This window comes from Tympanuchus pallidicinctus, unplaced genomic scaffold (assembly GCF_026119805.1).
Source record: "Tympanuchus pallidicinctus isolate F22 unplaced genomic scaffold, pur_lepc_1.0 scaffold22, whole genome shotgun sequence".
Classification (NCBI taxonomy): domain Eukaryota; kingdom Metazoa; phylum Chordata; class Aves; order Galliformes; family Phasianidae; genus Tympanuchus; species Tympanuchus pallidicinctus.
Genome location: NW_026294739.1, coordinates 12,358,816 through 12,372,559, shown reverse-complemented (window position 1 = coordinate 12,372,559; position 13,744 = coordinate 12,358,816). Strand labels below are relative to the sequence as shown.

The following is a 13,744-nucleotide window of genomic DNA, read 5'->3' as shown; positions in this document are numbered from 1 at the left end:
AATGATATCGAAATATAAAGGTCCTAACATTTAGGCCTTAAGACAGGAAGCCAAGCTTGCTTGCTCAGCTTTTCTTAAGATCTCTGGGTGAGACCTGCTGGAGCTGCATTGTAAAACTTGGCACCGTATTTGTAGGGCTGTTACCACCTTCCACAACAGCTTCAGTGTGGGGATTTGGGACCTTGCCAATATGCTACTGTCCTAACATCCCAAAATAATAATAACTGTTATTAGGAACAGCTAATGAACACTTGCACAATGCTTTACATGTTCAGAGGGCAAAAGGAAGCTACTGTCTGTAGCTGTATGAGTAGGTATCATTACTCCTTTTTAAAGCTGGGGAAATTGTTACAATGAGGCAAGGTGACCTGCCCAAAACTTCAAAGGGATGACTGTCAGCATTATAGTTTAAGAACTGCCAGGTCATGGTAGCATGGCCAAAATCTCTGTGGTGCTATCAGAGGTTGGGTAAAGGTGAAACAAAGTGTACAAAGTGACTTTACAGAGCAGACCGAGTCCTGATCTAAGTGAAAGATAGAATAGCCGCAATTACATCAGATGACCAAGGGAATTTGCTAACGTAAGGGTTAAGATTCCTCAATCTCCTTCTTCTTAGTATATCTGCAGCAATTGTGCAATCTGCTTCTCAAGATCAGATATCTGCAGCTACAGATATTGCAAGATCTATTCACAAGGGGAGAAGAAAAGATAATGTAATTGGAAGGATGAGTAATACATAATTCCTGGTTCTGTGCTGGTGCCTTTGCTTATTATGCGAAACGCAGGCCCTACCCTGTGCTTCCGCTGGGAACAACCTGCCTGCACTCTGTCATTCCCTGGATGATGGACTCCATTCACCTAGGTGGTCTCCATAGGGCTTCTAAACAGAAGAAAATGGCAACTGTGGAAAGAAGTATGGGAGGCTATGCAAATAAGTGGCTTGCATTGCACAGGACATGTTTATACCACCTTGAGATGCACATGCTCAGCATTTTCAGAGGTTTCTATAGTCTCTGAGCAGCATAGCTGCAGATAGAAGGAACTTCATGCAGGCCAGCAGATAGGCAACACTATTTTAAGGTGGTTGGTGTAGCAGTCGTGCTATTAGTATTCACTAATTGCTCCAACAGACAGGTAAAAGGCTTTCCATGCACTTCTGTCTAGTTGTATTCTCAACAAAAAGGTTACAAAATTAGTGTCAACACCAGCATACAGAATAGTACATACAATGATGCAAACTCACAGTTTGCAACAATCAGTTACTAGCAAGATGCAGATGCCTGTCTCCAGACATCACAGCCTGTCAGCAAGGTAAAGAAACTCCCAAGTAGATAGAGATGCCTAAGGGAAGAACTGTTAAAAGAGCATGCCTTCAGATTTCCTGCAGTAAATAGCTGGACCTGAAATAACTAGAATAATCTTTCCAAATTGGGATGGGCCTGTATATCAGGGTGGGGAAGAATGAGATTGCTGCCATGTGCATCTTGCTTCTGTGAGTGATTCATTCCTTTAATTTCCATCTTTTGTGCCTTACACCCAAAGTCTGAGAGGTCAATAAAGCTGTAGGTAGTACAATTAAAAAGGGTGAGGGTGGGCACCTAGTATGTGACTGGCAGTCATCTGGGCTCATCCTCTGTTGGCAGTGTTTTTCTCTTCAGAAATGCCGAATGATTCCCCAAGCCTTACATGTCAAATTAATCAAGAGGTCCACCCACAAAAGCAATGTGTTTGGAGGGATAATGGTGTCCTCTTTCACAATGGCAACATTGGGGTGAGTCATGTGCCAAAATGCATCTGTCCAATTTCTTGTATTTTTGAAATGAGACTTCCTAGTTTATGCAAATCAACAACCAAAAGGGCTTAAATAAAAATACACAGCAAACAATTAATCCCTGTACACTGCAGGGCATTCACGGAACAGCAAGCAAACAGAAACAGTGAGCAAACAGAGGAAACAGAATCCACAGAGCTAAGGCAGATTCTGACTTTCTCTGCCTAGAGAAAAAGGCATCTACATATCAACATCTGAGTTCTACCTACACCTGCGTGTTTTCAGGTGTTTGTTTTTACCTCAAACAAAACAAAACAAAACAAAACAGTTTAATCTTCTAGATTTCAAGATATTTTTCAAAATCAAGAAAGCATCAGTATTCCCTATCTTGAAAACTAGGACACAGGAAAAGAAGGAAAATAGCTGGGGGAAAAAAGGGCCTTGCTCTCAGGTCATCCAGTATTGTTAAATCTTGCTGATTCTGACAATGGAGTTGCCTGACATGGATACTTTTAAGCTGTTCTGACACAGTGCACACTCTGCCCTAAGCGTTGGTTCAGATTGGTTTGTTTCTTGATGAACATGGCATTTCTGAATGTAGGTATTCAGGAGCTCTACAAGAAGTGATCTGGGAAAGAATAAACAACAGATGTTAACTGCTGTTTCATATCTGGTTTCATAAGCCAAAGTAAAGCAAGGTTTTTCCAAGGTTTGGAAGTGTCTGGAGCACATTACCTGGGCCACGTTTTTCTGATGAAAAACTGAACAGGGAAACAAACCAAGCTCCAAACCTTACTTGTCCCAAAGCTCCCCTTTCAATGCTCTGCTTTAGAATAAAACCTCCTGTTACATTCAGCTGGTTTTCTGACTGTGCCTTCTGCAGGAAGAACTCAAGCAATGAATGACGAATTCATAAAAACATTTAGTAAATAAATAATTCCTTGCTTAAAAAGAAATGGAATAAATAAAACCACTTCTCATTTATCAAATAGGTCAATAAGGATTTGTTCTTCTGAAGAATTTTCAAAATATTCCCTTCTCGAAAAAGAAAAAAAGGTGAATATTTGACCCACAACACTGGTAATCACAGTGTGTATGAAAAAGTGGGAACAGGCACATATATCGTGAAAGTTTCTCAGCAGGTTGGTCTAGCCACGTGAATGTCTTAGTGTCTTAGTGTTATTAGTGTTTGGAAAGCCTTCAAGCTTATCCAGGATTTGCTAGGTCAACACTGCAAAGATCTCCCAAGAAAATCTATGTCTGCTATGACAAGCAATGCTTCCTGGGCTGACAAAAATCCTGGTGTTGATGTCACCAATAAGAGCACATCTGTCAGCTTGGTTTGACGATGGTAAGGAAGAAAACAACTTCTGTTGGCTTGTATTTCACTGCACAAGGAAGTGGTACTAATGTATACATGCTCACCTGAAATATACAGATTTGCACCTTCTGTATTCCATGGGCAGATTGTTATGGCTTGATATATAACATGCAGTTAAATAACTTAGGTTCACAGCAGCCCAAAAACTACAAGTGATGAAAACCAAAGCTAAGATTAGCTGTCTGTAACACTCCAAAGTGTTTCTTGTCATTTCATAGGACATAACACTGCCTACAAAAGAGGCTGTACAAAGGACTCCTCTCTGTGCCATAATTTTTAATTAATTCTAGTGTATTGTAAAACTGTTTCCCTGCCTGTTGACAATACCTTTCTCTTGGAACTCCTAACAGTCAGAAGAGTAACAAATAGAGAAGAGTTTCAACTTGTGAGTGAGGGGTCTATGGAGGGGCAATGAATTATTGGACTGTCAGACCCGCTCAGTTGGCAGAAAACACAATTATTCAATGAAAGGCTCTTAGCTCCATCTGCAATCATACAAAGCCAGCTCTCAAGGGCTTATTACTCTAATATTCAGCAAGTCTGTTACTTATGGTTAAAAGAAAAATTCCCTATAACTGCAGAGTCATCTGCTCAGTAGAAATGAAATGCAAAAGTGAAACAAGTTCAAGCACCCTTTTCCTTGGTGAAAACATGGCTTGTAGGTACTAAAGAGAAAGAAATCTGAACAGTGGCTGTGAAATATCATTATTCTGGCAACCCAATCACCAGGTACCCTATTACTAATAACTTGTTGCTGTAGCAACAGGTAATAGGATTAGACTTGAAAGACCGGTAAAGATTCACAATGAATTTAATATCTGAATCTCCTTCTTAGCAATTGGAACCCCTTTCATTAGAGGTTTGTTCCCATTCCCTCTGAAGCCAGGAGCAACATTCAGTGTTGTTCTATCAGAAACACACTCAACAACGTTCTCCTCCCTGGAAAAACCATAGTTCTGTAATTAGAAATCCAGTTTAATACAGGTTCCCAGGCTAAAATAGTGTTGCTAATTCAACAGACTGCTTTAGCTAACAATTTATACAAACACAAGAAGTGTTTCATTGGTGTTTTTTTTTTAGTTCTAGAGAAGATTCAAGATTCCCATCTCATCCAGATGGAGCTCACCCTAGAGATTCAGCTGTTAAATGTTTAGGAACGCTACTCTAGGCCAACCCTCAGGCTGGGACAAGGCCAGCAGTGGCTAGTTTTACAATACTACATCAGTATTCTGTCAGCTTCTTCTAAGATTCTGTGAAGTTATCTCCTGCTGGAGGTAAAAATAAATTACATCTAGTGGACATACCCAACTTAGTATTCTTTCAGTTAAAAAATAAATAAGTATATATATATACATACATACATATCTCTTTATAACTGTATGTTTCTGCTATGGAGATACTACCATTCATAATTCAATTACAGACTGTATCATTTTATTGCAGAACACGTGCCATCTGCTGCTTTGAATTGAGAAAGACCTAGGCAAAGATAAAACGACTCACCATTTCATTCTCCTCTCCCTGGTTAAGCAGTGCATAATGGCTCTTAGCAGGATTTTCCCCCATGAAATGACCTTCTGGAGACTTTGTACAGCACCCTCGGGACAAGTCTTCAGTGTTGTGTGGCTTGAATGTCCACATTGAGGAAGTGTTCTAAGTACACACCTTCTTTCCAACTCTGCTTTTGTTTGAAGAATGGAGCTCCTCCCTCTCCGTGGGGTAAACAGGTAACATTCATCCCTCCTCCTTTCATTCTGTTGTTGGGGTTTTGAGATTGAGGGGATACCTTGAAATAAAACTCACTTGAAGACACCGGGGAAAACAAAAATTAGATCTGATATGCATTTGTCAGAGCAAGAATCCTGGTCATAGCTCTGATAGTGCAGCAAGTGCTGCTGGCATGCATTTTTCAGGGGTGGGCAAGAGGTGAATATGTCTTCTCAAGAGATTATAGAATTACTGGGGACTAGGGAGCGTGTCCAAATGAGAAGGACAATAGGCCTTGCTGTTGTTCTACTCTTAGCAACCAGCCCGTCCAGCTGCGATTCCCTCATGTTCCTTGGAGAAAATTCAAGTTCTGGCTCTAGTTTGTGCAGGTGGATTTGTGTACTGGCTAAGTGTAAGGATCCTGCCATGTAGGGTCTGTGATCAATATTATTGTTAATTATTAAAAATATTGTCACAGAACATCTTCTGACCTTACTATATAACTTTGGGGAAAGTAATTGTAGTTATTTATTCACACTTCAGCAAAACTAGAGCTCTTTGTGATGTCAGAGAGCCGGGTACAAATGTCTCTGACCTCTTATACAGGGTCAAAATGAAGCTCACAAAAGAATAATAAAAATTAAAAGAAACAAAAACAGCAATCAGGGTTTTATCACTTCCTTTTTTCACTTCTCTGGGCTGAATTGTTTATTATTCCTGTGATTCATTCTCATTGTCATTACTGTTTCCTTGTCCTTTGCTATTTTTTAAGAAGTTGTACATCAAACATTGTAGGAATGAGGTCAGGAGAGGCAAACCTGTTCTTCCAGAAAATATGTTAAGGAAACTAAATTATTATTTCTAGAATGACTGAAACAGACCAGGGCATGCCAAGTTCGTTCCTGCTCATCTGCACTTCGGTTCCATGTGGCATGCACTTGGATAAGCCACAAACATCTCAAGCACCATGAATGGCCATCGCCTGTTTCATGTGATGGGCAGGACTGGCGGACTCAGAAAAACTGAAAAGTCAGAAATGGTTGGAAGAGAAAGGAAGAAATGAAGGAGGTTGGCCAACCAACACAAGAAAAATCGCCCATTTCAGTTTGTTCTTCTGAGACTCGGCAACAAAATTCCAGTTATTACCTAAGAGTCAAAATTTTCCATTAAAAATTAGAAAGAATACAATATAGTCCATTTATGATAAACATATTTATAAAGTTCAGCACTATTTAAAATCTATAACAGACAGGAAACAACTGCAAAGGCAACTTTTCCAAAGCAGGCTAATGGTTTTGGGAAATGACTCATTATTTTGGGAGGTGACAGCAATGGAAAACAGGAGTGCCACAAACAATTTTTCTGCCTGATCAGCTTTTGCTGCTTCATCAAATGTCAGCTTTGCTCCTTATGGTGTGTGAAGAAAAGTAGGATGCAGCATGTGTCACTGGGCAGCACTTCCAGAGAAGAGAGTGTCAAGCAGATCACACCAAACCTGGAACTCCAGGGAAGAATCACAACTCACCCAATCTATTTATTGCTTATAGCCCAAGTCCAGCTTCTGATGACATTTTCTACTCCTATATAACACCCTTATTTGGGAGATTTGCATCTTCACGACCAAAAATAAAGGAGGCTTAGATTAAAGAGTTAAAAAATTCATAATTTCCGTAGATTGGCAACCTGGCATAGCATTTCAGAAAAGTCTGTTCATCCAGAAGGAATGAAGATGGTGGAATTTGTCCATTTTCTCAAGGAGGGCTTTTATCTGCAGAAAATGCAATACCCTAACGCAGAACCTGCAGTTAAATGATGCCCCCTACTGTTCAAACCAAGTATTACAGGTCTGTTTATGCACATCAGTAGTTATTTGTATTGGCTTCTACCGACAGTGTCACCATTCCTCTTATTAATTTGAAATTTGCTTCAAAAACAGATAAAAATCACACCTCCAGGAACAACGACTCCACCGCCTCCCTGGGCAGCCGGTCCCAATGCATTACCCTTCTATCTGAGAAAGAGATTTTTCCTAATATCCAACCTGAAAGTGTTCCTTGAACATCTTCTACTCCAACCCCCCCTGCGATTAACGGTATCCTGACCTATAACTCGCCCCAAACTTCTCTTTATGTCCTGCAATGGTCAAGGTGCCCGGAGACAGCACAGAGCAGAAAGTGAAAGGAGTTGGGAGACACGGTGTGCAAGGAAGATTGACTTCGTGTTGTGCAACCTGAGGGAGGCTTTGAGAAGTAACTACGAGCACCGGCACTACCAGACTCCAGCGCCCGAGGTCTGTACACAGCGGCTTGGCACAAGCCAAGAATTTCATGAAGTGATCGTCTGCGGGCAGAGGAACAGCCCTGCCGATCCCTCTTGGCTCCTCTTCCACTTCCAGGCATCCTGCCTGCGACCCAACAGTGGGCAGAAGGGCACTGAAGAACGCCTCTCGCTTTTCAGTACCTGAGGCAGCGCCGCCACCCGCTCCTTGCCCTTCTTCAGCATCACAGCTGTTTGAGCCCCTCCGGGAACGGAGGTTCCGCACCGTGCCAGAAGCACAGCCGCAGGTGCTGCACGCCTCTGCCGGGCTGGAACGGCGCAGCCGGAACCTTTGGGAGGGGCGGAGTTTCCAGCCGGACCTCACAACGCGGACCGGGGACCCGGAAGCGGAGCGGCTCGGCAGCCCGGCGGTGGCGGCCCTCCCTGCCCTTGGCCGCGGCTGCGACGGAGGATCTTCGTGCGGCCTTTCTTCCTTCTCCTCCTCCCCGGCACCTCCTGGCCTTTAGGATGTGGCGAACGAGGGCGGCGGCGGCTTGGTGAGCGGGCAGGGGGCAGGCCGGGGCCGCAGCTGAGGATTGGGTCCGGCCCCGGGCGGAGGGGTGCTGGCTTCCGAGCGCGCTGCTCGGGTATGGGAGCTGCGGGCCTTTTTCCTCGTCCTTTCCAGTATTCTTTGACTTGTGCTACACCAGCGTAGCCCAGTTGCGGGCCGGTAGTCAGGCGGGTTCTGTGGCACAGCTGTGTGTTCGTGTTTGGTGTGCAGTTGTTGAGGCAGCTTGCCAGAGGTCACGGAACAGCTGGTTCGGTCGTGGTGTTTTGGTACCGTTTCAGTGTAACTGCGCCTCTCAGGGAAGGTCTTGTGGTTTTTTTGAGTCAATTTTCATCAGTCATTTTCAACAGCAGGAAGGGGAGGCGAAGCAGTGAATGGAACCTTGGCTGTAGTGCTTGAGTTGTTGTTTTTACTGTAAGCTTCTATATGCGCACACTGAAAGCTTAAGCTGTGAGAGCGCTCAGCAGGCACTTGTTGTTGAAGCTGTTGCCTTATGGTTTGTGATAGAACTGGTTTGTGATAGAACTGCAGAGTGAGCAATGGAAAAGAGTGTGTTTTAAAGGGACCATCGCAGAGAGGGAAGTTATGGACCTCTGAAAACGTTTTCCACCTGCTGAAGGCTGTTGATGGGAGAGGTTGCTGTAGCGTGCACCACTGCTTGGTCTCTGCTGAAGAATGTCAGTATCTGTGTAATGGCAGTGGTAGCGCAAGAAAGCAAATAACGGTGCTGTTGTTGGCTTGCTTCATCCCAGCTTACCACAGCCTGAATAACATCTGTCTTCAAGGGCAGTCACCATCAGCAAAGTTTTTTGAGAGCTGAAAATGTCACTGATTTTTAACTTTCCTTCCGAAGGCTCGATTTCCGTGTTAGAAGTGTTTTTGTAGCCAAGTCTTCCACTTGTTTGGAGGTTAAGAGTGTGCCTGTGAGAGACAGTGCCATCTCTAGTACACAACACATCTCAGAGGAAAGATTATATTTACTGTAGAGTTTATTTTCAGTTTCTGTGATTCACTTATATACTCTCTCTAGGATCCCTGAATATGAAATTGTTAAGGATTGCAGCATGAATAGTTTATCTTCTCAGTGGTATGAAACACTTTCTTCTTTGTAGTTTGCCCCCTTCGTAAGTAAATGCATTTGAGAACATGGAGAACCCTGAAAAAAGCATCAAGGAACAAGTATTAATTTCAGGAACTGTAACTTCACTCAAATTTTGCATCCAGCAAATGATGTAATGTGAACTGTTCTGGTAGGATGGTGAAACTAAAAAGGTATAAAATAAATCACTTTTTCCAGAGCTGTTGTCATTTCTCTAAACCATTTCTCTACCTCAAAATGTTGAAGCCTGCAGATAGCATAAGTCAAGATAGTCCAACTTATCTGTGCATTTTAGTGCTGGCAAGATTGATAAGTTTCTGTGTTTGAACTGTGCTTTTCATTCACACTGAAAGTCTTCATTGTAAGTAAATCTGCATTACTTTACTGAAGTCTTCAATAAGCACAGTGCAGACATGTCCAGAAGTAATCTTGTCTATGCATGACCTGAGAGAAAATAGTAATGCTGTAATCCTAGAACCATTGTGAATTAGAGGGAAGGAAACTGAAAGATTTCTTCAGATAAATCCTTCAGCTCTTCAGAAGGATCAGCTTTGCCAAAAAAAAAGGAAAATGCATTTTGTTGGAGATTTTTTTGTATGCCTGTTGTTTTTTGAAGTTTGAAAACCCTCTTCAAAATCTACTCAAGTCTAACTTTTAGAAAACATTAGGTAAATAGGCCAGGCTATAAAGCTTTCATTTATGTAGCAAGTTGGTGGTAGTTTTCTGTGGACTCAGCGACTTGTTGCCCAAACTATGCCCAAACTGAGATGTTTTTCCCCTAATCTTCTGTGGAATTTAAATCTACTTAACAACAGAACTTATAAATGGTATTTGAGGTGTTTGTTGTTTGTTTGTTTTTCAGTAATCACTGGAAATGCTGTGCCAATGAATACTGTTTATAGCTTTTATTTTCCTGTTAGCGCAGCAATGGTAGCTGGACATTCAGAACCTTGCTCTAATTTATCTGTAACCAGCTAAAATGTAACATGGATTGCTTCTGAAGAGGTTACTGAGTTAATGGCATGTCGAGGATATCTGTTACTTAGTCTTTCTTTCTTTCTTTTAGTGTCATCTGCAGGAGTCTAGCAAGCAGCACCTATGGAATAAAAAGAAAATCACCACTACAAAACTTGCACCTGGTTTCCCGAAGCGTCCATCATCCCTACCATCCAAGTTTGAAATTTCAAAGACGTCCATTAAGGATATCCCTTCAACAGTTCTCTTCTCTTAATCGTCTTCCCCTACGCAAAACAAAACTTTTAAATGTGAAATATGGATACCAGTCCTACAGGAACTTTTGGCTAGCTAGACTAGCATCAAGGCTTCTCAAAATTCGCTATCTTATATTGGGGTCTGCTGTAGGTGGTGGTTACACAGCTAAGAAGGTATTTATCTTATGTGTTATTTTGTGTGTTTATCTTTTATACATATTTATTGTTTGTTATTATTTGTTTCATAACAATAGTTCTTGGTGTATCTACAGAAATACAGCCTATCATGTTTTGATTAACTAATGAAAGTAAAGATGAGTGTAGCAGAAATGCTGAGTCATGGCCTGAAGCAGTGATTGAGCACCTGGAGGGAAGGCAGGGCCAACCCAGGGAGCTCAACCCAAGGCCAACCCAGGGTGCATGCAGTGCACCTGAGTGATTTGTACTGGTGGAGCCTAGATGCACTCCTTCCCAGACCCCGTTTAAGGGTTAACAGTGGGAGGCAAGGGAATCTCAGTGGAGATCCCTGCCTACCTGAGGCCTTCTGAAGGTAAGCAGTTTCTTTCCTTTATTTCTGTGCCCACGGCTTTTGTTGTTTGAGCAAATTCTCACTTGCTGCAGCCTAGGATCTTGCTGCTCTGCTGACATTATTGCAGTAACCATCCTGTTACAGTGAGTCAAAATGGAAAACAAATTTTTAAGAGGGTTACAGTATATTTTCAGAGACCTGAACAGCATTATACATATCTAAAAGATGGTGGGTTCGTATGTTTTCTGTGTAGATGCTACTTTTCAGTTGATTGCTCATGTGCATCTCTACATGCATTTCTTCTATTTCTATTGTTTGTTTCCTTTATGTCCTAGACATATGATCAGTGGAAGGACATGATGCCTGATCTTGATGAATATAAGTGGATTATTCCTGACTTCATCTGGGAGCTTGATGAGCACATTGACTTAGGTATCACAAAAGCAGAAATGTTTCTCTGTATCTGAACACAAGCATGTGGCTCATAGTGCCTGTCTCCAGTGCAGTGGTAGCTTTATAGCTGTAATTTGGGTGTATTTGTGTTGTTACAGAGTTTTAGGTATGTCTTAAGAAGCTACTTGCATTAGTGTGTTGTTTTGGAAGAAGTTAAGTGTTACTTAGCATCGATATTCCATCATTCATCCTTTCATTTGAGAATATTCTTGGTCCTTTAATGTGACCATGTATTCATGTTATTCAAATCAACCTCTCAGGCCAAGAGGACTTAAATAGGTTTTGGCTGTTACGCGTAGGGTTCTTCAATGAATGGCTAGCAAGTAAAAACAAAAATATAAATATACAATTAAAATATGTGTATAATTAAATGTCCAATCAAATGTGTGTAAGCTTATAGAAATATCTGTAAAACTGTTATGGAGATGCAGATTTAAGAAAATGAAAAAAACATATTTTGTTTTTCTGACCTTTGTGGTTGGAGTAGTTTTCTTGTATATTCTGAGATTAAAATGTGAAGAACACACTGAGTTACTTCTTGTGTATGTTGAGTAGTAGGGCAGTGTTCTTTGCTTTGAAAAAAACGTTGAGGAAGATTTCCACTACATGTACAGACATTGTGTAGGTAATGTTAAACACTGGGATTGAATAAGGGAGACTAATGTTTTCTTGTTCAGATTCTTTAAAACATCTCCTGAGTATGTGAGGTAATGTGTGAAACGCAGTGAAATGCATGAATCAGTTTCACACAGTTTTTAAGTACTTCAGGCAACCAAGTTATCAGGAAGTTCAAAGTCTAAAGAAACAGGTGCTTTTGCAGCTCTGATAGACTTTCCCAATACTAATGGGGGAGGTGCATGTGGAAATAAGCTTTGTTTTTTTTGTTTTTTTTTTAAGAAGTTACTGGAAAAGTTACTTGGTTTTACAGCCCAAGTTTCTTTGTTCACAAAAATAATAGAAAAGAAAAACTGTTCACTAGTTCTTGTACTGTTTTTGTAGAAAAACTTATCAAAGCCCTTCCTGATGCCGATGACCTTGCCAAACTTCTGCCTGACTTCGAGAAGATTGGGGAGAGCTTCACCTCACTGAAAGGAATTTTTTCTCCTGGTGAGAATAATTTTTCAGCTTAGTTTTAATTTTGAGAACATAAGGTATTGCAAGGTGAGGTCTCATCCTTTTGTGCTAAAAGGGAATGGATCCTCGAAATGCATACTTATTATCTCGTCTGAAAGTGTTCTGGATAGAGGTAAGTGAAACGTATTTTTAAAGGCACGAATTCTAGTAGCAAGTGCTAAGAACCAAAATGTGAAACTGAATAGAAAAATAGAATCCTTGTGCACCTGTAAAGAAGCAGATTGACACCTGATATTTTCAGTAAGTTGTGGAAGCTGGATGTGTCTGGCTGGAATTTGCAGAAGCTGTGAGTGGCCCTGGTCAGTAACAGTTTTATAGCTGTTGCAGGAAGACGGAGTTGGGTACTGAAAGTATGTTCTTAATGTTGCAAGCATGTGAAGTAGGGGATTTGTAACCAAGGAATGATTTTGGGTTGAGGAATGTTTTCAGTCTGGACACAGCTCCAGAAGGACTCTTTGGTGGATTCGGTTTAGGTAGAGGTTGTGTTTGAATGGAATAAGCAGGAGTTTTAAATCCTTCACAAAATATAGGGGGGTTGTTTGTCAATTCCTCATGTTCAGATGCCACTAGGCTTAAAGTTTTCCCGATTTTAGGACATGTAAATAGCTAACTTCTGAATAATGAACTGCTTTTTAAAACAAGGAAAATGATCCATCATTATCTGACTTGCTCTTTAACACAGCTGAGAGCTCAATCCAGTGATTCTTGTAACAGAGGAGAAGATTCTTTCTGGTCTATACCTTCATAATTACCAAACCAGATAAATTCATGTTTATGAAAGATTGTATCTATGAGGTGTTACAGTCTGCTTTAAGTGTATTTGAAAATATTTACCTATCAGTCTACCTCAGAAGTGTGTTTTCCTTTTCTTAAAATACTGTTAATGGTAGAAATAGTTGATTCATCTCATTACAAACTCAGCAGGATCAAGGTCAACAGACTGACAAGTAGATGACAATCTCCTTTGTGCTTTGGCTGTTTAAAAATGTTTAATTGACTAGTACTGTGAGATATCACCTATTCTAGTGGGATTTGCTAGCATACTCACATGGGCATAGTTAGCACTTACACTTTTGTTGTCCTCCAAATGAGACAAAGATCCCTCATCTTTGGTTTGCATTTTGCTTTGTATATATAATTTTTATTTCCCCTCTTCTGCTGATTTTTCACAGGTTACAATTTGGTTAGTGAAGTCATAGGAGCTTCTGATCTACTTCTGTTGTTAGGTGTGTAAAAGCCCTTTTTACTGCCCTTAACCTGCCTCCTTAAAGCCAGCTCTTAAGACACCGCTGTGCCAAGAGCAGTGGATGTTGATGTGAGCACAGCTATTCACTGCATTTTGTTTTGCATTACAAATACCTTCCAAATAGATCCACCCTTGAGAGAACAAGTTGTTGGTGTTTCTCTGGCATAGTTCTTAGTTGATGCATTTTATTTCAGGCATATCCCAAGACGCTTGCTTTGCAAACCTGCATTGTTACTGTAGGGAAGAATAGATACTTTTTTTTTCATTATGGTAACACCAGTGGAATTTGTATTATCCTCAGAAATATATAACTAAAAAAAAAAAAAGAGGTTTCAGAATATTTGTCTAGCTGAATCTGCCTGCTTCCTTTTGATAATAAGTGATTTCAC

General features: G+C 40.9%; 2 protein-coding genes across 8 annotated transcripts in view; one reads left to right on the top strand and one right to left on the bottom strand.

Moving 5' to 3' along the window:
• The window catches only part of LOC128082647 (probable cation-transporting ATPase 13A4), a 33,725-nt gene extending 28,726 nt beyond the window's left edge, over positions 1-4,999 (bottom strand). The window contains exon 1 of the mRNA XM_052686989.1: positions 4,656-4,999. Within this exon, the coding sequence (XP_052542949.1) occupies positions 4,656-4,793 (138 nt within the window). The 5' untranslated portion in view covers positions 4,794-4,999. The remainder of the gene's footprint in view (positions 1-4,655) is intronic.
• A 2,507-nt stretch (positions 5,000-7,506) lies between these two features.
• The window catches only part of OPA1 (OPA1 mitochondrial dynamin like GTPase), a 49,980-nt gene continuing 43,742 nt past the window's right edge, over positions 7,507-13,744 (top strand). For 5 of the 7 annotated variants that reach the window (XM_052686995.1, XM_052686991.1, XM_052686990.1 and 2 more), the window contains exons 1-5: positions 7,507-7,672; positions 9,849-10,167; positions 10,858-10,954; positions 11,975-12,082; positions 13,282-13,335. In XM_052686995.1, coding sequence (XP_052542955.1) covers positions 7,644-7,672; positions 9,849-10,167; positions 10,858-10,954; positions 11,975-12,082; positions 13,282-13,335 — 607 coding nt within the window. In that variant the 5' untranslated portion in view covers positions 7,507-7,643. The remainder of the gene's footprint in view (positions 7,673-9,848; positions 10,168-10,857; positions 10,955-11,974; positions 12,083-13,281; positions 13,336-13,744) is intronic. The other 2 variants (XM_052686997.1, XM_052686994.1) reach the window with 1 other exon arrangement.